The sequence below is a fragment of the Perca flavescens genome, chromosome 21 (assembly GCF_004354835.1).
Source record: "Perca flavescens isolate YP-PL-M2 chromosome 21, PFLA_1.0, whole genome shotgun sequence".
In the NCBI taxonomy this organism is placed as follows: Eukaryota; Metazoa; Chordata; class Actinopteri; order Perciformes; family Percidae; genus Perca; species Perca flavescens.
In genome coordinates, this window is record NC_041351.1 from 5573149 (window position 1) to 5594394 (window position 21246).

Consider the following 21246-nt stretch of genomic DNA (forward strand, 5'->3'; position numbering starts at 1 on the left):
GGAGTGTGGCGGGTGAGGAGCAGTGTTGCCAAGTCAGCTTATTATAAGCGACTTTGGGCTTGTTTTTCTGTAAAGTCGCTTACAAATATTGGTAGTCGCGGGTCGTGTTTTTTTTTGTGGGCTTGTTTCTGAAGTGTAGTTGCTTATTTGGGCTTGTTCCCAGCTCCATAATAAGTTGTCAAGCAGTCTTGCCTGTTCCCTCTGTCCCTCCCCTTTCCCCATACACACAGGAGACAGCAGAGTTTTTTCCCACCCACATCCTGCTTCTAATTGGCTCTGACCCAGATGGCAACATGTACTAGCCAATCAGAGGCAGAGCAGGTCAATCTGTTTTTTTCTGTTTAGGAAAACGTCAGTGAATGACGTTTAAATGAAAATCCGCGCGAGTCGCGACTGATGGTGAGTGACTGGACTGTAGGAAAGTTTTTGGAGGAACAAATGCCCGGGGCAAAGTGGGCGAAATACGGGAAGAAATATAACAAAGACTGGGAGAAAGAGAAAGGAGTAAAAGAATGGATTCAACCCGTAGCGGGTTGAATCAATAATTTCTCCTGTTATAGTTAATTTAAAAATGGGATCTTCTGCAGTCCCTGCAATAATAAATAAAGAATTTGTGAATTCAGGATGATATTTATTTGTGTGTGCAAATTTTAATTATCAGAGGTTACTGTGTATATAATGTACTTGGTACATCAGTCTATATTTGATATCCTATCAGTTTTCTAATGTTAAATAATGTTAAAAGGTGGTTTAACTCCCTATTGTAGTCATTGTCCTGAAGCTCAGGGGGGAGAAAAATAAATAAACTACCGTGTGTACAGTTTTGCAAAACTGCGCACAGTTTGCATTGATATTGAAATTGACAATCTGTACCCACGGATTGTAAAACCGTGCACACAGTTTATTTATTTTTCTCTTCCCGGAACCTAGGGGGGCTCCGTAGAAAAAGTCGCTTGTTTTGGGCTTGTTTTCACAGGCCTGGTCTATTATTTGTCTCGCGAGATCTGGCAACACTGGTGAGGAGGTCGGAGAGGTATGGAGGGGCAAGGTTATTTAGTGCTTTGTATGTATTTTATGCTTTCTAAGTATTTTGAAGTTGATTCTGTGTTTGACTGGGAGCCAGCGGAGGTTGTGGAGAACAGGGGTGATGTGGTCTCGGCGGCGGGTGGAGGCGAGAAGGCGGGCCGCTGAGTTCTGGACGTATTGGAGTTTGTTGGTGATATTATAACTGTCTTTCTGGCCGTTCCAGTCGAGACTTAGCTCTAAAGGTGTCTGCGCCTTCACCATCAGGGCCCCTCGACTCGGGAGATAAGGCTCGCAGAATCAGTAACTTTTGTTTAAATCACTCCTTAAAACACATTCTTATAGTCTTGCTTTTATGTGATTGTTTTTTTATTGCTTTTATTCTTTCATTTGTATTTATAACTAAGTTTGTCATGCTTTGTTTGGTCTTACTGTTTGGCTTTCTGTTGTATTGTCTTATGAGTGTCCTACTTTGTCAAAGCCATAGACTGTATAAAATAAGTAAAAGCAAACACTTTGTAAACTCTGTTTTTAAAGGTGCAATAAATGAAGTTATTATTATTACTATTATATACACAACAATTAGGCTACAGTAAAGCTGTTGTTGGCAATGAAATTCTTAGATCTCAGGCTCCCTCCAACAGTTCTCTTATAGATATGTTAAAAAAAATACATATATAAAGAAAACTTACGCAAGTGGAACAAAGTCTAATTAGAAACTAAGACATAAAATAGTGCAGCAGTAAAAATATAGGAATGTAATATAACTGACACTTGTGAAACCTTGGTGGTTCAAAGTCCCCCCTTCAGTGGTTTTCTACTTGGTCCTTCACACTGGTGCAGAGCCCGTTGACAATGGGCCTGTTTGGAAGGGGCTGATTTCTTGGCCAGTGGTATTGCTGCTTGTAGAATTCATCAAGACTAGATTGCACCCCAAAATTACTTACAGAAGGTCCCAAACCACTTCATATGCAACTCCCCCGTATACCCTACTACTGACTTACTGATTTACCTGACAGAGAACGTTGCAGATTCCCAATGTAATCACAAAATATCACAATGAAAATGTGGAGTAATGTGGCCGTGTTGGCTCAGTGGGTAGAGCAGGCGCACATATAATTAGAGGTTTATGCCTTGATGCAGTGGTCAAGGGTTTGATTCTGACCTGTGACGATTTTCTGCATGTCTTCCCCCTCTCTCTCCCCTTTCACACTTAGCTGTCCTGTCGAATAAAGGCGGAAAAGCCCAAAAAAATAATCTTTAAAAAAAGAAAATGTGGAGTAATCAGACATTAGCGTCATGGACTCATGGCAGTGCGCTACCCACCCGGCCCGTTATGAGAGCTAAACAACACATTTCTGCGTTAATCACCACCAGAACTGGACTGTTTGTGTGTGTGTGTGTGTGTGTGTGTGTGTGTGTGTGTGTGTGTGTGTGTGTGTATGTGTGTGTGAGAGAGAGAGAGAGAGAGAGAGATTAACCTGGGTTGAGTCTGATGAAACAGACTGATCTCATGAAGTGGCGTATTCATGACACGCCAATGCTTATGCCATTTTGGCGTGTTATCAAGACGTATAAGCACTTTTTAGCGTGTTTACCAACGCAATTCGCCCCCCTAGCGAGTAGTATAAAGGGTTGTAGGTCCGCGTAAGGAGGTTGGTTGGGGGGGTGGATGGGTAAAACACTTTCACCCAGGGGAGCCGGGATCGTGCGTGGTGATTTTTGGCCGTTTAAAAAAAAAAAATGTTTTTAAGCCTAATATTTCTTTCCTAAACCCAACCGTTTATTGTTTTCCTAAGCGTGTGACGTTCTCACGTTCTTGCGATAACACGCAACGTGACGACGCCACGTGGTGGGTATCTCCGTGCGTTCTTGGACATCGGAAAAATGTTTTTCCGAGTGAAAACGTCACCATTCACGTAACGTCCTGAGGGAATCAGAGGAGGGAAACTCGGGCTGGATTTTGATACCCGAGTTCCCCGGTTGGTGACGCGTTGTTGACAACTGACGTTTGATGGAGGCGACTTTGGTTCACTGAACATATTTCAATGATAATAAACTGTTTATTGTGGACAAACACCTCTGCCAAGAAACATACACAGACATAATATGTTTAAAATTATTCATAAATAGGCCTATGTATAAAAAAACAACACATTATCCGTGTCTTTTCCCGTTCATTGTCCTGCAGATAACACAAACACACACCTGTCCATGTGCTGTTTGGATGCTCACATAAGAAAACAGCAGAGAGTCTTCTGTTATTGTGACCTCCATGTTTTCACCCACCTGTTATGTTGTTATGCCAAACGCCGATATAACAGAAGAAGAAGAACACGCATCCCGACCATGTGAATGCTGCCAGTCGGAAAAACAACGTAACCACGGGGGCGGTGCCTGTTATTCCGAGGTGGCATGAACGCAGCATGTTTACATCAGCTGTAGGCTATACAGAGTAGACATACACGTGGATAGCTGAAAATACAGATAACACCCATTTGGCTTTAGGAAAGTGGCGTGCATGCTTACGCAAAGTCATGATGCCATGTTGGATGAAAAGTGCTGAGTCTGCCCGGTTCAGCTCTGAGATTTTCTCGCATTGCACAGCGCTGTGAAGGAATAATCTGAAGCTCCTTTTTTTTCGTCAAACTTTTTCCACACAACAGTCTCAATGATGTGTAGTTCACATTTTAGCTGCCTAAGCTCCGCTGCTTTCTTTGACCCTCTCTGTCTCTGGTCCTGCACTCTGCTCAGTCAGTGTGCAGTGTGAGAGGGGGAGTGGTCAGTGGCTAGAGAGATATGCGCATAACACACACACACACACACACACACACACACACACACACACACAGACACGTTACTACAATTTATATATAGATATTTACTGAATCAGCAGATGGTTTGACACTAGAAGGCTGTTCCCACATTTATCTACTGAAGGGGGAAGTTTCTCTATATAAAACTGCCTCCAGTGCACATACACACTGAGAATGGACTTTTCCGTGAATAAGAGACATCTTGTGTGCAGTTGAAAAATATTTGCATAGATTCTGGATTCTGGATTTTTTCAATGAGAGAAAATGAGTAGATGTAATTTAAATGTTTAACAAGTGAATACTTTTATTATTAATAGCATTTCTTACCTACTATTTTTATTCAATTCAATTATACTTTATTGTCCCCTTGGGGAAACTTGGCGCTGACAACTGTAGCAATAACAATAAAGACCAACACATAGAAACAGTAATACAGATATTAATAAATAGGAACAATGAAAACAAAGTCAATAAATAGAGAGAGAAAATTAAAACAACAACAATCCACAAGATTGGTGTTGTTTTTATTCTCTTTTCTGTTTCATGTCTGGATCTAATCAGTGGCCCTAAAGATGTCTTCCCTGCAGCGCGCGGCGTCACCAGCAGGACGCTGCTTTCTGCAAACGTGTGTCAACTCGGATCAAGGTCCGAGCAAGTAGCTGCCAATAGCTGCAGACTGCTCTCCCGTACAGTATATAGGCAGAGTAGATGTCCTGCTGATTAGACTGCTTAATCAGTCGCTGTAAGTGCAGGTTTCTCCAAGTCAATCTGAAGAAGTTCTAGAGCTGTTTATTGACTATCTGCTTTACTTCAGTGCGTGCAGGGCGCGGTGAGCTGCAGCTGCACAATGATCCCCAAGATTGCCTTGTGCGCCCAGTTTCTTCTTCGGAACAACCGTGTTTTTACCAGATCTTTAAAGGTTTTACAGAGACAATGGACACGTCATCCAGGATTACCTGCAGCGAGTCGGTAAGTCACATAAACTCATATAGTATCCGTTTGAAAGGTATAAATAATATCCTGACGATAGTCTATCAGTCGAGAGTAGCTTGCTTTCACTTTAAAGCTCTTATGGCTGCAGAAGCGAGAGAAAGTTTTTTTTGTTTACTAATAATGAAGATTTTATCAATGTATTCTTTACATATATATATTAAACTTTCTCTTTGTTGATAACTTTGATGATGTAGACAAAGTCGCCGCGCGTACTCGGAAAGATCATATGATTGTCATGACTTTCTTAAACTCTCTTTTTTTGTGTGTTGCACATTCTTCTAATATAAATAGGCTAATATAAATATGAGGATGAAAACTGCTCCTGTGAGCGTCGGGAGGAAGGGGAGGCGACTAAACAAACACAAGAGACTAAATGTAAAAATAGTTCTTAAAATGGTTGTTTTGTTTTGCAGATGTTCAGATTATTGTGTCCACCCCCTGCCTTGCTGTGATACCCTCAACAATAACTGAAACCACTGATTCAGAGTCAGTTTTGCAGCCTGCTGAACACAGTAACTATAGTAGGCTAATGACAAGTAAAACCATTGTAAGTAATATTGTAAGTAATTCATATCAATTATATTTATAGTGTCAAATCATAACAAGAGTTATCTCAAGGAACTATACAGATAGAGTAGGTCTAGAGCACACTATAATTTACATAGACTCAACTATTCCCCCAAGTAGGACCAAGTGGCGAGGAAAAACTTCCTTTTGAGGCAGAAACCTTGGACAGACCCAGGCTGTTGGTAGGCGGCCATCTGCCGGTGCCGGTTGAGACACTGTGACAAAATATTAGGCTACTCGTGTTTTCTTGCTGATACAGCTATAGAGAAATATGACTCATAATAATTATAGTAGTTGGTATGGTGAACAGTGGCAATTATAGTAACAATAAAGATAATGGAACTATGACTAGATATAATAGTTGTAGCAGTTCAGGGCGTAGTGGGGCATAGCAGGGCGTAGAGGGGCATAGCAGGGCATAGTGGGGTGTAGCAGGGCGTAGTAGGGTGTAGCAGGGCATAGTGGGGTGTAGCAGGGTGTAGTAGGGTGTAGCAGGGCATAGAGAGGCGTAACAGGGCATAGTGGGGCGTAACAGGGCATAGTGGGACGTAACAGGGCATAGTGGGACGTAGCATGGCATAGTAGGGCACAGGAGGGTATAGTGGGGCATAGCAGGGTATAGTGGGGCATAGCAGGGCATAGAGAGGCGTAACGGGTCATAGTGGGTCGTAACAGGGCATAGTGGGACGTAGCAGGGCATAGTGGGGCATAGCAGGGTATAGTGGGGCATAGCAGGGTATAGTGGGGCATAGCAGGGCATAGAGAGGCGTAACGGGGCATAGTGGGGCGTAACAGGGCATAGTGGGACGTAGCAGGGCATAGTGGGACGTAGCAGGGTATAGTGGGGCATAGCAGGGCATAGAGAGGCGTAACGGGGCATAGTGGGGCGTAACAGGGCATAGTGGGACGTAGCAGGGCATAGTGGGAGGTAGCAGGGCGTAGAGGGGCATAGCAGGGCATAGAGAGGCGTAACAGGGCATAGTGGGACGTAGCGGGGCATAGTGGGGCATAGTGGGGCATAGCAGGGCATAGAGAGGCGTAGCAGGGCATAGTGGGACGTAGCAGGGCATAGTGGGGCATAACAGGGCATAGTGGGACGTAGCAGGGTATAGTGGGGCATAGCAGGGCATAGAGAGGTGTAGCAGGGCATAGTGGGGCATAACAGGGCATAGTGGGACGTAGCAGGGCGTAGAGGGGCATAGCAGGGCATAGAGAGGCATAGCAGGGCATAGTGGGGCATAACAGGGCATAGTGGGATGTAGCAGGGCGTAGAGGGGCATAGCAGGGCATAGAGAGGCGTAACAGGGCATAGTGGGACGTAGCAGGGCATAGTGGGACGTAGCAGGGCATAGTGGGACGTAGCAGGGCATAGTGGGACATAGTGGGGCATAGCAGGGCATAGTGGGGCATAGCAGGGCATAGAGAGGCGTAACAGGGCATAGTGGGACGTAGCAGGGCATAGTGGGGCATAGCAGGGCATAGTGGGGCATAACAGGGCATAGTGGGACGTAGCAGGGTATAGTGGGGCATAGCAGGGCATAGAGAGGTGTAGCAGGGCATAGTGGGGCATAACAGGGCATAGTGGGACGTAGCAGGGCATAGAGAGGCGTAATGGGGCATAGTAGGGCATAACAGGGCATAGTCGGGTGTAGCAGGGCATAGGGCATAGTGGGGCATAGCAGGGCATAGTGGGGCATAGAGAGGCGTAGCAGGGTGTAGAGGGGCGTAGCAGGGCATAGGGCATAGTGGGGCATAGCAGGGCATAGAGAGGCGTAACGGGGCATAGTGGGGCATAGCAGGGCATAGTGGGGTGTAGTAGGGCATAGGGCATAGTGGGGCATATAGGGGCATAGAGAGGCGTAGCAGGGTGTAGAGGGGCATAGTGGGGCATAGCAGGGCATAGTGGGGTGTAGCAGGGCATAGGGCATAGTGGGGCATAGCAGGGCATAGTGGTGTGTAGCAGGGCATAGGGCATAGTGGGGCATAGCAGGGCATAGTGGTGTGTAGCAGGGCATAGGGCATAGTGGGGCATAGAGAGGCGTAGCAGGGTGTAGAGGGGCGTAGCAGGGCATAGTGGGGTGTAGAGGGGCATAGCAGGGCATAGTGGGGTGTAGAGGGGCATAGTGGGGTGTAGATGGGCATAGTGGGGTGTAGAGGGGCGTAACCGGGCATAGTGGGATGTAGATGGGCATAGTGGGGTGTAGAGGGGCGTAACAGGGCATAGTGGGGTGTAGAGGGGCATAGTGGGGTGTAGAGGGTCGTAGTGGGGTGTAGAGGGGCGTAACCGGGCATAGTGGGGTGTAGAGGGGCGTAGTGGGGGTGTAGAGGGGCGTAGTGGGGTGTAGAGGGGCGTAACCGGGCATAGTGGGGTGTAGAGGGGCGGGGTGTAGAGGTGGGGTGTAGAGGGGCGAGTGGGGGTGTAGAGGGGCATAGTGGGGTCTAGAGGGCATAGTGGGGTGTAGAGGGGCGTAGTGGGGTGTAGAGGGGCATAGTGGGGTGTAGAGGGGCATAGTGGGGTGTAGAGGGGCGTAGTGGGGTGTAGAGGGGCATAGTGGGGTGCTTGCAGAACCACGGTGGCTGCAACCAGTGGCGGTTTTTGCCGGGCAGCATTTTTCATGACTCATGGGGGGCGGCACGAGAACTTATAAAAAAAAAAAATCCTCTGCACCGCGAAGCGGTTTTCTGTTCTCTATCATGTCTCTGTGTGGGGGATTGGCAAATAGGCGCCCAGCTTGCTGAGAGAGGAGAATCTCGCTGCCGCCCGCGGGAAGGCGGGGCTTTCCAGCGAGACGTACTTGTGCACAGAAGCCGTGTGAGAAAGGAAAAGGGAAAGGAGGCGCGAGGGACAGTTCACCTCTGGGTCTCGCAACGGTCAGGACAAGGGGGGGAACGGGGGACCACGAGCCTCCTTGAGCTCATCACTTTTATGCATGATAAGGATCTATCGGAGATCTACTCCAACTTTTGGACTGCTCTGAGGATTGCACTTACTCTGCCAGTCACTGTGGCTCCAGCAGAGAGGAGCTTTACCAAACTAAAGTTGATCAAGTCATACCTGAGGTCAACCATGTCCCAGGAACGGCTCACTGGCCTCGCTGTCATCAATATCAATCACTCAGTAGGGGAGCAGATTCATACGATGACATCTTTGATGATTTTGCATCAAGGAAGGCCAGAAAGGTCAGGTTTTAGTTTAGTTTTTTTTAGTTTTTAGCTTTTTCTGTGAGTCGACTGACTTCAAAAAGTTCGCCACTTTACTCGAACCAAAGTTCATAACACCTGTTTATGTCTTCTTTAGTCTGCTGGCTATTTAGGTTTTTTCCTGACACAGTTACTAACACATTTTGCACTTACTGCTGTGTCTTGTGTAGACTGTTTACATACAGTATCTCACAAAAGTGTTTTTTACATTTTAGTAAATATTTCCTTATATCTTTTAATGGGACAACACTGAAGAAATTACACTTTGCTACAATAAAGTATGAAGTGTACAGCTTGTATAACAGTGTAAATGCACTGTCCCCTCAAAATAACTCAACATACAGCCATTAATGTATAAACCGCTGGCAACAAAAGTCAGTACACCCCTATGTTAAATTCCCATAGAGGCAGGCAGATGGTTATTTTTAAAGGCCAGTGATTTCATGGATCCAGGATACTATGCATCCTGATAAAGTTCCCTTGGCCTTTGGAATTAAAATAGCCCCACATCATCACATACCTTCACCATACCCCCCATCATCACATACCCTTCACCATACCCCCACATCATCACATACCTTCACCATACCCCCCATCATCACATACCCTTCACCATACCCCCACATCATCACATACCTTCACCATACCTAGAGAGTGGCATGGGGTACTTTCCATAAAATCATCTCTCACTGCAAATCAAACCAGCTATTAGGCTAACTGAAATACAACCATGCCAATCTATGGTGAAGGGCATGTGATGATGTGGGGCTATTTTAATTTAACATAGGGGTGTACTCACTTTTGTTGCCAGCGGTTTAGACATTAATGGCTGTGTGTTGAGTTATTTTGAGAGGACAGCACATTAACACTGTTATACAAGCTGTACACAGTGTAATTTCTTCAGTGTTGTCCCATTAAAAGATATGATGAAATATTTACAAACATGTGAGGGGTGTACTCACTTTTGTGAGATACTGTATTTGTGCTCATCATCATATGTACATTTTATGTACTGGTGTTATTGTTGAATACATTGTGAATACATATTTCTAAAATTGTATGATGTTTTTGTTGAGTTATTATTACACAATACTTTTTTCTGACCTTTGTGAATCTTGCCCCCAATAAATAACCCATATTAGAAAAAAAGACTAAAACTAAGACTAAAACTAATAAAAACTAAACTAAAACCAAGCATTTTTAAAAAATAAAAAATAAACTAAACTAGCAAATCCGCTTTAAAAACTAATTAAAACTAAACTGAGTTTGAAAACAAAAAGTCAAAACAAAATAAAAATAAAAACTAATGAAAAATGCAAAACTATAATAACCTTGATGGCAACAAATAAAACTGCTTATTTTCATAGGGAAAAGAGCGACGACATACATACTTACAACACACATACAACGGTATATACTGTATATATTATTATAAAAACATAAGTGAAAGAGAAAATTTCTCAATTGCACAAATCCTTCATTAGAACATTTGAAAAGCACACTTAAGAGAATCCAGTTATTTAACTATTGCAATTACAGTAAACACTTTTTAAGGTGCACAATCTCTACCTCCAACATTGCCAAAAGACAATGAACACAATTCTGCACAAAATATGACCGTATAAGTTATCTGAAATTTCTTTTGTGGGGGGGCGCTCGAAGGAGGTCTCACCCTAGGTGTAATTCAATGTAGAACCGCCCCTGGCTGCAACCATGATTTAGGTGCCACCCCAATCCAAGGAAAACTGTGAGGCAAGAAAACATAAGTAGCCTAATGTTTTCCACCAAAGAGTTTCCCCCTGGTTCATTAAATAACTATTTGAGCCAGAAATGTTCTAGTTCTCCAACACTGGGCAGGTCCTTAAAAAGCCTGTAATCGCAATTTTGTTTTGTTTTTTTATTAAAAACTTCAGAAATGTATGTTCTCAGCGTTAAAAGTAAATTATGGCTGTTGGTGGATTAGCTACGTTAACAGATGATTTACTGTATCTAAGATAATATAAGGGCATCTCAGGGAACCACAATCAGAAGAAAAGATGAATGAAAACAACTTGCTAACTGTGTTTGAGAGTGATTAAAGAGAACTGGATACAGTGCTCCACGCAGAGCACTGTTCATTTTTTTGAGAGTTGCTCAGTGGCGCATGATGCCAAAAAAAGTTAAATTTTTGCATATACAATTTCTGCATATAAAATGACCCAGATGATCGACGCTGCTTCCGTACTGTTGGGCCCATAGAGCAGGTGCACAATAGACCTCCGCTGGCTAATCTGGCTACTTAAAGTTTAGTGCATACTGTAACTTGAATGGGGATTAAAGCTCCCATGTTATGCTCATTTTCAGGTTCATAATTGTATTTTAAGGTTGTACCAGAATAGGTTTACATGGTTTAATTTTCAATAAACACCATATTTTTGTTGTACTGCACAGCTCTTTCTTGATTTATTAACCATATTAGGCAGACTATAAAACTTTTTTTTTTTCTAAAAACATGGCATTTGCTTTTGTCGACGATCAATACCATTTCACCAGTAACATTAGGCTATACTTATGATTAAATATGATATTAATACACTATATTGGAACTTACGCATTTACTCTAGCAGCAATTTTCTCCCACGCAAATTCTCTCTCTTTTGCAGCAGCCACTGTGTTGCTTTTTTAACGAAACATGTTCTAACTCGCTGTTTGTGCGCATGAGTATTTCAGTCAACCAGTTTGTTTGTGGTTGTTACCATGGTTAATCATAGTATCATGGCTCCATTCATGCTGCCTTTTTATTGTGGTGGTGCACGCGTGTGAAGCTACTCCGAGTTGATTGAACCAACTCATATCAGCTGTTCTGGAACCAAAACTCAAGAGTTTCCCATCTCAGGGTAAATCAACTCCGAGATCAGGGTTACACTCAGTTTGTTAAACCTCCTTCCTGAAACGGGCCCCAGATTACAACACACACAGACTGACTTTAGTCTCTGCTCAGGACGCCATTACACCACTATATATTATATATCAAACAGTTGTTTGCTGCTATATTAATGTTCTGAATGTTGTGTATAGCGCCTTTAAAATGCATACGTTAGCTTGTTGATAATTAAAACAGCATTGCCTTCAGCTGCAGAACGTTTTTGTATCTATCTTTTGTTGTTTGTATTTGTATTGTACCTTTTTAAAGTTTTATTTTTTTACTTTATTAACAAAGATAAAATAGAACAAAATATAGAGAAAACAGGATACAAAATATTTAGAAATGACAGGAAAGGAAACAGAGAACAAACACACAAATTGACCTTCAGTCTGCAAATAAAACCTTAATGTCATCAGAAGTCGATCCTGCGGTAAATTACCCTTCTATCTGTATCTGCAGCACAGATATCCGGCTCCCTGGGTCATTAAGGTATTCTGTGTGAAAGGTGAAATGGCTGTAAAACCAATATGAACCTTTACCTCCATCCATCCATCCATTCTTGTCCGCTTGGCAGCAGCCTTTACCTCAACCTTTATAATTTGACTCATCACTTATACATTCAACAAACGAGTAGGTCACGTTACACCTGATTCACCTGATGATAAGTTTACAGAAGAGATTTAAGTCAAAGTATCTTTATTAGTCTCCCTAATGAGAAATTCGTTTTGGACAGAGAGCAATTGCTGCAAGAGTAACAGAGACACACATCAAGCACAGGGTTAGAACAGTTAGACATTGAACAGGCTACTCAAGTAGCTGTGCAAATTAAAAGTTACCATTTTCTAAAAAGGCTGTTAATAAAAAGAAAAACTATCTTAAAAAAAAAAAAGTATCCATTTAGAAATATAAATATCCTTACAACCCATTGCGAAAATGCAGTCATTCCTTCATTCCTATCCATACATACGTTCAGTCACAAATTTACATTAATAGATTTCGTGGTCATACATTCATTGCTGCTCATTTATGAGCTTAACTGCGAGAGGAACAAATGAGTGCTAATACCTATTATATTTGCAGAGAGGAACCCTGCACCTCTTTCCTGAGTTCAATAGCTCAAACTCTGAAAACAACACATGAGAGTTATCAGATAGGATGATCTTAGCCTGCCTGATTGTTGCATGATTAAAAAGCTCCTGCGGGTTGAGGGTTGCAGGTGTTCCCATAATTTTGCCTGCTGTCTTAAACAAATTTAAAAATCTGAATTTGGGATTTAACTGTCAAATTTCCAAACCAGCTGGTTATACCATACCGAAGAATTGACTCTATTGTTGCTCTGTAGAAAATTAAAATATTTGTACAGACCCCAAACACTTTAAGTCTGCATAAAAAATAAATGAGTTGTGGCACAGACATTTGTTACATGTGTGCGCCAACTTAGGTCATTATCAATATGAACTCCTAAATATTTAAAGGAGGACACCTGCTTGATGTGAAAACCATTAAAGGTAGTTACTGAGGTTGCAAGAGTTATAATAAAACTAAACGCTAGTTCTTTTCCCTGTATCTGAAAACATCTTGTAACTCTTGTTTCCCTGCAGTGGTATTCATGTGGAGTCTCCGCCCATCATCCCGACTCTCACTACCAGCTACGCCCACGGCACGTCTTCCACATCTCTGCGCCACACAACAGTAGGAGAGGCTCTGCTGAAGGCTGTGGAGCGCACGCCTGACAGAGAGGCCGTGGCCTTTCTACAAGACGGAGTCCGCAAGACCTTTGCACAGCTTCAGCAGGATGTGAGTCGCTTCCTCAGTGTCCAGTCAAATGTGTCTGACCCCCACGAACCACAGCTGATGAATCCAACAATGTTGTGACTGGTTGAGGTTGGACGTTGGAAATCCGACAAGGAACATGTAAATTGCAGCCATGTTTGCATGTTTGACAAAATGCACATCACTTAAACTTGGCTTTTGAAGCTAAACATGAAAGTCCTGGGAAGAAAAAAGGTTTTATTCTTATTCTGCAGCTTCTGACTGGGTCATAACAACTTTGCACTCTCCCAGTCCAAATGAAAGTAAACACCGAAAGTAGCCTCCTGAATTTCCCTCAATATACATTGTTTTCCTGAATCTTTACAACGAAGGTGGAAAATGGTTTTGATCCAGAGTCAGAAAGGCTACAATAATGAGATAAAGACTCATGTTGAAAAATCCCATCATTTTCCTGTAAGATTTGAATGTTGTCCACTTTTTTCCCACAGTTGAGCCATTGCCAATAATCTAGAGTATTCAATGTTATCGTTTTAACAGTTGTATAGTTCCCAGATTAATTTCTTCAAATATCTCCCCAACCCCTTTAATATCTGTTGTGCTTTTATGAAGATATTTACAAGATTTGAAGCAAAATCAAAACCCTGATTTTGGAAATGAGAAAATCTCCAGGCCACATTTTGCTTTACAAGCCATATGAAGTGATAGAAAGTGATGGGCCTGGCTTCACCTTCTCTACCTGCTCCACAGAAAACAATAGCCAGACCTATAAAATTGTTTTTGTTAAAATTGCTCCTGGGCTCCAAAAAGTCAATTGCTAATTTTTTTTTTTTTACATTCTACGGTTTTATATGAAAGTGAAATGGAGGGAGTTGTAAATTAACCTTAAACCTAATTGTACTAACTAACTGCAACACCCTGTTACTATTGTCTATGGAAGCTGGAAGCAAGCCTTTCCATGCCTAAATGCATAAAGTGTGAGAACAGAACAATTACTTGATTTAATAGAATGCAGCGTCAAACAGAAAAGTCGTCAGCCTTGATTTAAAAGAACTGAGAGTTGCAGCTGACTTGCAGTTTTTCTGGGAGTTTGTTTCAGATAGGTGGAGCATTAAAACCTCTCAGGCAAAGTAAAGGTTCGCCAAACTTATTGGTGGAGGTTGATGGGGGCAAAATGCAACCTGAGAGCACGACTGGAGGCTCAGCAGAAAAAAAGGGATATTGTGTCCCTCGCATTAATGGAGCAGTGTAAATAACTCAGACACCAGGCTGATGAAAAGCAGAAAAATATTGGAATTGTATTATTTTCTTCTGAACAGACGTGGTTAACCTGTTCATGTCTCTGTAATGTCTGTGTAGGTGGATCAAGCTGCAGCCGGGCTGTTGGCAATTGGACTGCAAAAAGGAGACCGGCTCGGCATGTGGGGTCCAAACACGTATGAATGGATCCTGTTCCAGTTTGCCACAGCCAAAGCTGGCATTATATTGGTGAGTCTAAGCTACAGCTTATTACATTAGTAAGAAGGCAAACTCAATTTCAGAGAAACGGTGCCCATACTCTCAATTCATACTGTTGCACCGGCTGACGTGTACAGTGACCAGCTGTGTATTTTTGATGATTGCTGGAGGGTGACCTTACAGATGTTTTTAGGTTGTTGTTGTTTATTCTGTGGATTGTTGGAGCAGTAATGCAAGGAACATTTATGCGTGAACAGACACAGTTTTATCATATCTTATCATAGTTGGGACTAACACATTGTTGACAATAAGAAAAATATAGAATATCATCAATATCACACCCCCAACCGGCACCGTCAGACACCGCCTACTGAGAGTCTGGGTCTGCCGAGGTTTCTTCTTGCCACTGTCGCTATAGCTACTGCTTGCTCTTGAAGGAATTACTGTAATTGTTGGGGCTTTGTAAATTATAGAATGTGATCTAGACCTACTCTATCTGTAAAGTGTCTCGAGATAACTCTGTTATGAGTTGATTCTATAAATAAAATTGAATTGAATCATCAGCTTTATCATTTCACATATTATGCAAATCAACATAATGCAATATAATAAATCCATCTTAAAGAAGAGCAGTTCAGAAGTATATAAGTGAGGAAAACAGGCCTACACAATGGAAAAGTAGGATAAGGAGGAAATAGGTAGGTGCTAATGATGCTTATTTTTGGGTCTTTTTGTGATATAAATATAAATAAGTGAAAACGTTTTTGAAAGACAAACAAGCGTGTGGGCACCTTTTTTAATTAAAAGAAATATATTGGAAACAGCCATTCCCAGGGATAAAGTTGCACATATCTCGTCAGCCGTTTGTTCATCATGTACATGTCTTTTGATTGGGCTGTGGTCCAATGTTGAATCTGTCAACCTTTTAGTTTCTGTTCCATCGTCAGCAATGGTTTTACCACCCAACAGGTATCTGTGAACCCGGCGTACCAGCTGCAGGAGGTGGAGTTTGCATTGCGGAAGGTGAGTGACTTTTACAAACCTGATTTTACTGTTGTGACACGCAGAGACTGCATCGCATTCAGGTGAATCCAATGCTCCTCTTCTCGCAGGTTGGGTGTAAAGCCATAGTGTGCCTGACGCAGTTTAAGACTCAGAAGTACTGTGACATGCTGAGACAGATATGTCCGGAGATCGAGACTTCCACCCCAGGAGACATCAGGAGTGCACGGTACAGCCGCTGGTGCTCACCTGTCATTGTCACTGGTCTTAACTTTTTTTAATATTCTGTAGGTTTAAATAATGGAGCAATGCAAAACACATATGCAAATGTCACATTGCAGTGTGAGAACAGAACAATTACTTGATTTAATAGAATGCAACGTCAAACAGAAAAGTCTTCAGCCTTGATTTAAAAGAACTGAGAGTTGCAGCCGACTTGCAGTTTTCTGGGAGTTTGTTTCAGATATGTATTGCATAAAAACTAAACGCTGGCGGCGACTTCTAGCTCACCCAGTAAGAGCGTGCGCCCCATGTAGGCTGAGTCTTTTGTAGCGGCCCGGATCGAGGTCGAGGTCCACCTGCAGCCCTTTGCTGCGTGTCATCCCCCATCTCTCTCCCACCTTTCCTGTCTATCCACTGTCACTCTGAAATAAAGGGAACAAATCCCCTCCCAAAAAATAATCTTAAAACTAAACACTGCTTCTCCAGGAACTAGTCCCAAGGCTAGTTGGTGAACTGGAGTAGCTGCCGAGCTAATGGCTAACATACTAGCAAGCTCAGACATAGTAGTGCTAGTCAGTCACAATAGCACTAACGGGAAAATTACGTTAAAGGTCCCATGGCATGAAAATGTCACTATGAGGTTTTTGCCTATGGTCCCCCAGTGGCTAGAAATGGTGATAGGTGTAAACCGAGCCCTGGGTACCCTGCTCTGCCTTTGAGACAATGAAAGCTCAGATGGGCCGATCTGGAATAGGAGCAAGGTTACCTCCCCTTTCTCTGCTTTGGGCTGTTGGATTTGAATACCTGTGTGTTCTTAATCTTCTGCAGACTTATGGAGTTGCATGAGAGCCGAGGCCATTTCCATACCCTGCGCCACATATCTCACGCTTGCAAAACACTGCACCATTGTTGTCTCTGCCCCCTCCGATCAGAGGAGACCTTTTCTCAGGCAATATCCCACACTCCCTTTATAATGTCTTATCACTTTAAAAGCCAGATGGCCTCTCATAACCCAGACAAGCAGAGACAACATGGTCAGCTTCATGAACTCTAAAAACCTCTCACTTTATTCTCACAAAATATATTCTAACACTACAGACAAAGAAATGGCACATACTAAGTAAAGCTCCTTGTGGGACTGGCTCTAGTGGCTGTAATTCTGCACCAAGGCTGAATTTCGGGAAAGAGACTTCAGATTCAGTATTAGGGGACCACTAAGGTCTATATAAAAGAGACTTCAGATACAGTATTAGGGGACCACTAAGGTCTATATAAAAGAGACTTCAGATACAGTATTAGGGGACCACTAAGGTCTATATAAAAGAGACTTCAGATACAGTATTAGGGGATCACTAAGGTCTATATAAAAGAGACTTCAGATACAGTATTAGGGGACCACTAAGGTCTATATAAAAGCATCTAAAGAGCACCATGTCATGGTACCTTTAACAATAGACTTATTTGTGCCATCGACTCATGCCTCATAATGTCTGTAAGTCTTTCCTCTCTTGGGGACAGTTGATAGTCTGACAAAGGAGATAAAAGCTAATGGTGCACAGTTAATAAACGACGAAAGCTCTGATTTTGGACTGCATGGCTCTCCGTTCCCTCAAAGGACATTTAGCTGTGTTGAATGCTGGTCTGTGACAGGCCCTTTAATACCTTTTTGTGTTATGTGAAACATTTCTTTGAAGAGATGGAGCTGGGGGGATTTAAACTCCTGATCTTAGTGTGTGAATTATTCTAGCTTCAGTCCTTTTCTTTTCTACATTAACAGAAAGATTAGTTCAGCTTAACAGGAATTAGTGTAACCTGAAGCTCCTTAGTTTGAAAGCATGACCAACATTTCTTTCTTTTGTTTGATTTTCCCCTCAGGCTCCCAGACCTCCGCTCTGTGATTGTCATTGATAGTCGACAACCAGGAATGTTCCATCTTGAGGATGTGATGCAGGCAGGAAGCAGCCAGTACATACAGCAGCTTCAGGATCTGCAGAAGAAGATCTCCTTTGACGACCCCATAAACATCCAGTTCACTTCGGTAATTGTTGGATAATTCCTGCTAACCTTAAGGATTGTTTAAGAGCCCTGTTGGGGTCTGTGCAAGCTGCAACTTTTTGAATGTGTGCCAGGTTTTGTTCTTTTATGGCAGGATGTCCTGGTTTTTCCTTCTTCTGGGAAAAAAAAAACACTGCAAACTGGATTACAGCTCTTGAACTTTATTAGACTGAAAAGGGAATTTTTTAACCCTTAAAGGGATAGTTCAGATGTTTTGAAGTGTGGTTTTATGAGCTACTTCTCCATAGTCAGTGTGTTAGCTACAGGAGATGGCGGTCGACACACCCACAGTTAGCAGAAGCAGACAGGAGTACCGTAAGCAACGTCCTGCTGTGGACGGGGGCAACAGCTAAATGCATTTTAGACACCTAAAAAGCTACAGTGGGTAGAATAAAATAGACACACCATCTACTGTAGCCTACACACTGACTAAGTACCTCATACACCCATACTTCAAAACCTCTGAACTATCCCTTTAAGGGTTTAAATGTTCCCTTTTCAGTCTAATAAAGTTTGAGAGCTGTGTTCAGTGTGCAGTTTTTTTTCCCCAAATTTTTTTTTAAAAGAAAAAACACTTAAAAAAATGTGGTTGTATAAATTGATGAAATTTCTTGCTTGTGACAGACATGTTCACTATTTTCTTAAAAATTCTTAACATTTTGTCACATTTTGGACATGTAATAGATTGGTCTTGCATTTGAAGTGTGCCAGGTTTTTATGATCAAAACAAAATGCAGAGTGCTATGTACTGTTTATCATACTGATGTCATGTTCAACCAATCAAGTAATGCTATTAAGATAAACCCCAGAGCAGGTTTTTCTCCCATCCCGGAATGCTGTGTGGACTAGCCAGGCCCTCCTCCGCAGCGCTGTGGAGGAAGTTCTGTCAATGCGAGACTATAATATCACTGATTTTAGAGACTGTTTAGAGAGTAATACAAGAATTGTATCAGACTGACCTCTGACCATTTTTACAGTCATTTATTTCTAATATATGTTACCAGGGCACAACTGGGGCTCCAAAGGGTGCCACCTTGTCTCATCACAACATCATCAACAATGCCTACTTTGTTGGCAGTAGAATGGGATACTCATGGAGGGTGAGTCTTAACTGACACGTTGTCTCATGTGTCATCTCTGTTTCATTAACCTGTAATGAACAGTAAGAATGTGTTTAGTTCTTGAAGTTATCAACTGAGTTTGGGGTATGATATAAAATAAACTAAATGGAACATACAGTAGATGGTGGTAGTTTCTCAATGCATAATGATTCATCACCCTCTTTCTTTCAATAAGTTATTCCTCCACAATTTTAACCCTTTCTGTTTCCTAATCCTTTCCCACAGCCTGACCTTCGTATCTGCCTGCCTGTGCCTATGTACCACTGCTTCGGCTCTGTGGGTGGTGGGATGTGTGTTGCAGTGCACGGCATCTCCATTGTATTTCCCTCTGCAGGGTACGATGGAAAGGCCACTTTAGCAGCTCTGGAGAGCGAAAGGTAATGTCAGAAATCCTTGGCCAGGTCCATAAATGTAGACCGTATTAAACCTGTACAACCGAAAACTGTTTGATCTTTTATATCCTGTAAAAAAGGATTAAATGTGCTGAGAATATAATCCTCCATTAATTCTGAAGCTGCTCCGTGATACAAAGGTAAAAAAGGAGGGTTGCTTTGTGATTAACTTACTTCAAGTTAAATAAGCAAATCTAAAGGAATTCCGTCTTTAGCTGTAGAGAGGTTAAAAGTGTGCAAACTGCCCTTTTTTTTGCCCAAAAGTTGCCCTGTTTAGCAAAACTTTTTTATCAGTGTTTCCCAAAGCCCAAGATGACGTGCTCAAATCTCTTGTTTTGTCCACAACTCAAAGATATTCAGTTTACTGTCACAGAGGAGAGAAGAAACTAGAACATATTCACACTTAACACGCTGCGATCAGAGAATTTTTGACAAACAACTCAAACCGATTAATTGATTATTTAAATAGCTGACAATTCATTTATTAGGTGACAACTAAATGATTCATCTTTACTCTAGCCCTGTTAGGATGACATAAAGCAATGTATTGTCTACTATTGTTCAGAGTGACCAAAAGTGGGGATATACAGACATTTTTCAAAGCAGGAAAAGCACAGGATGAACTACTAACTTTAACGTGGCTGGCTCTGTTGCTGAAAGCCACGACAGTGAGTCAGCATGTACATGACCAGAAACCCTAGAACTGTTAATACTGGCCTCTAAGAAAGACAAATACAGGAAGAATGTACTTATAGGCCCCACTGACCCCCTGTTGCTCTATAAGCAGTCAGTATTTATCCAGCTGTGTTTGTGCTAAGCTAACCCGCAGCTGGCTGTAGCTTTATACTCTACTGTGATATCGATCCACTCATCTAACTCTCAGCAAATAAGTGTTTTTTTTTTCCAAAATGTCAAACTTTACCTTTGACCTAAATCAAACAGTGTCATTTCAACAGAGTAGAAGAGTACCTCTCTTTAGTTGCACTTTGCTGTACCTCAAATTAAGTTTGATCTTTGATAGAAGTGAATTATGAAGATAGAAATCCAAGCATGTGCAGGCACATTATGTAGAGTGTCTCCTAAAGAGCAGCAAATGTGCACCACTTCCAGAGAGAGTTGGATTCACCGACAAATTTTCATACTTTTGAAACTGCTTTACAGCCACCAATTTGCAGACTCATCTACTGTTGCTTTAATTTTTACTTTTGGATTCAAGAGCTTTTATGATCTCAAAAAAAAAAAAATGTTTTGAAATAAAATATACAAACCCATAGAAAATAATTCAAATTCAGATACACATTTTTGCAGTTTTTCCCATGAAGATTCAGGGTTTCCCCCAGCGTATTGCAAGCCGGGTGGCCCACTGGGCCTAAGTCTCTGGGAATTAAGTTTTTTATGTATTTTTAAGACGTTTTTTGAACTATAGTTACAATTCAATTAAATTGTATTTATACTATCAAATCATAACAACAGTTATCTCAAGACACTTTCCAGATAGAGTAGGTCTAGACAACACTATAATTTACAAAAACCCAACAATTCCAGTAATTCCCACAAGAATTAGGCAGAAACCTCGGGTGGTGAGGAAAACTTCCTTTTAGGGAGAAACCTCCGACAGACCCAGGCCCCTGGTGGGCAGTTGTCTGCCGGTGCAGGTTTGGGGTGTGATGAACAGTAGCAACTATAGTCACAATAAAGATAATGGAATTAGACTAGAAATA

General features: G+C 42.1%; 1 protein-coding gene across 1 annotated transcript in view; it reads left to right on the forward strand.

Annotated features, from left to right (window-relative positions):
• Positions 1-4439: 4439 nt before the first annotated feature.
• acsf2 (acyl-CoA synthetase family member 2) overlaps positions 4440-21246 on the forward strand; it is a 43076-nt gene continuing 26269 nt past the window's right edge. Inside the window, exons 1-9 of the mRNA XM_028567331.1 lie at positions 4440-4581; positions 4654-4808; positions 13107-13302; positions 14635-14763; positions 15703-15756; positions 15846-15964; positions 17833-17995; positions 19017-19112; positions 19359-19510. Of these exons, the coding sequence (XP_028423132.1) occupies positions 4687-4808; positions 13107-13302; positions 14635-14763; positions 15703-15756; positions 15846-15964; positions 17833-17995; positions 19017-19112; positions 19359-19510 (1031 nt within the window). The 5' untranslated portion in view covers positions 4440-4581; positions 4654-4686. The remainder of the gene's footprint in view (positions 4582-4653; positions 4809-13106; positions 13303-14634; positions 14764-15702; positions 15757-15845; positions 15965-17832; positions 17996-19016; positions 19113-19358; positions 19511-21246) is intronic.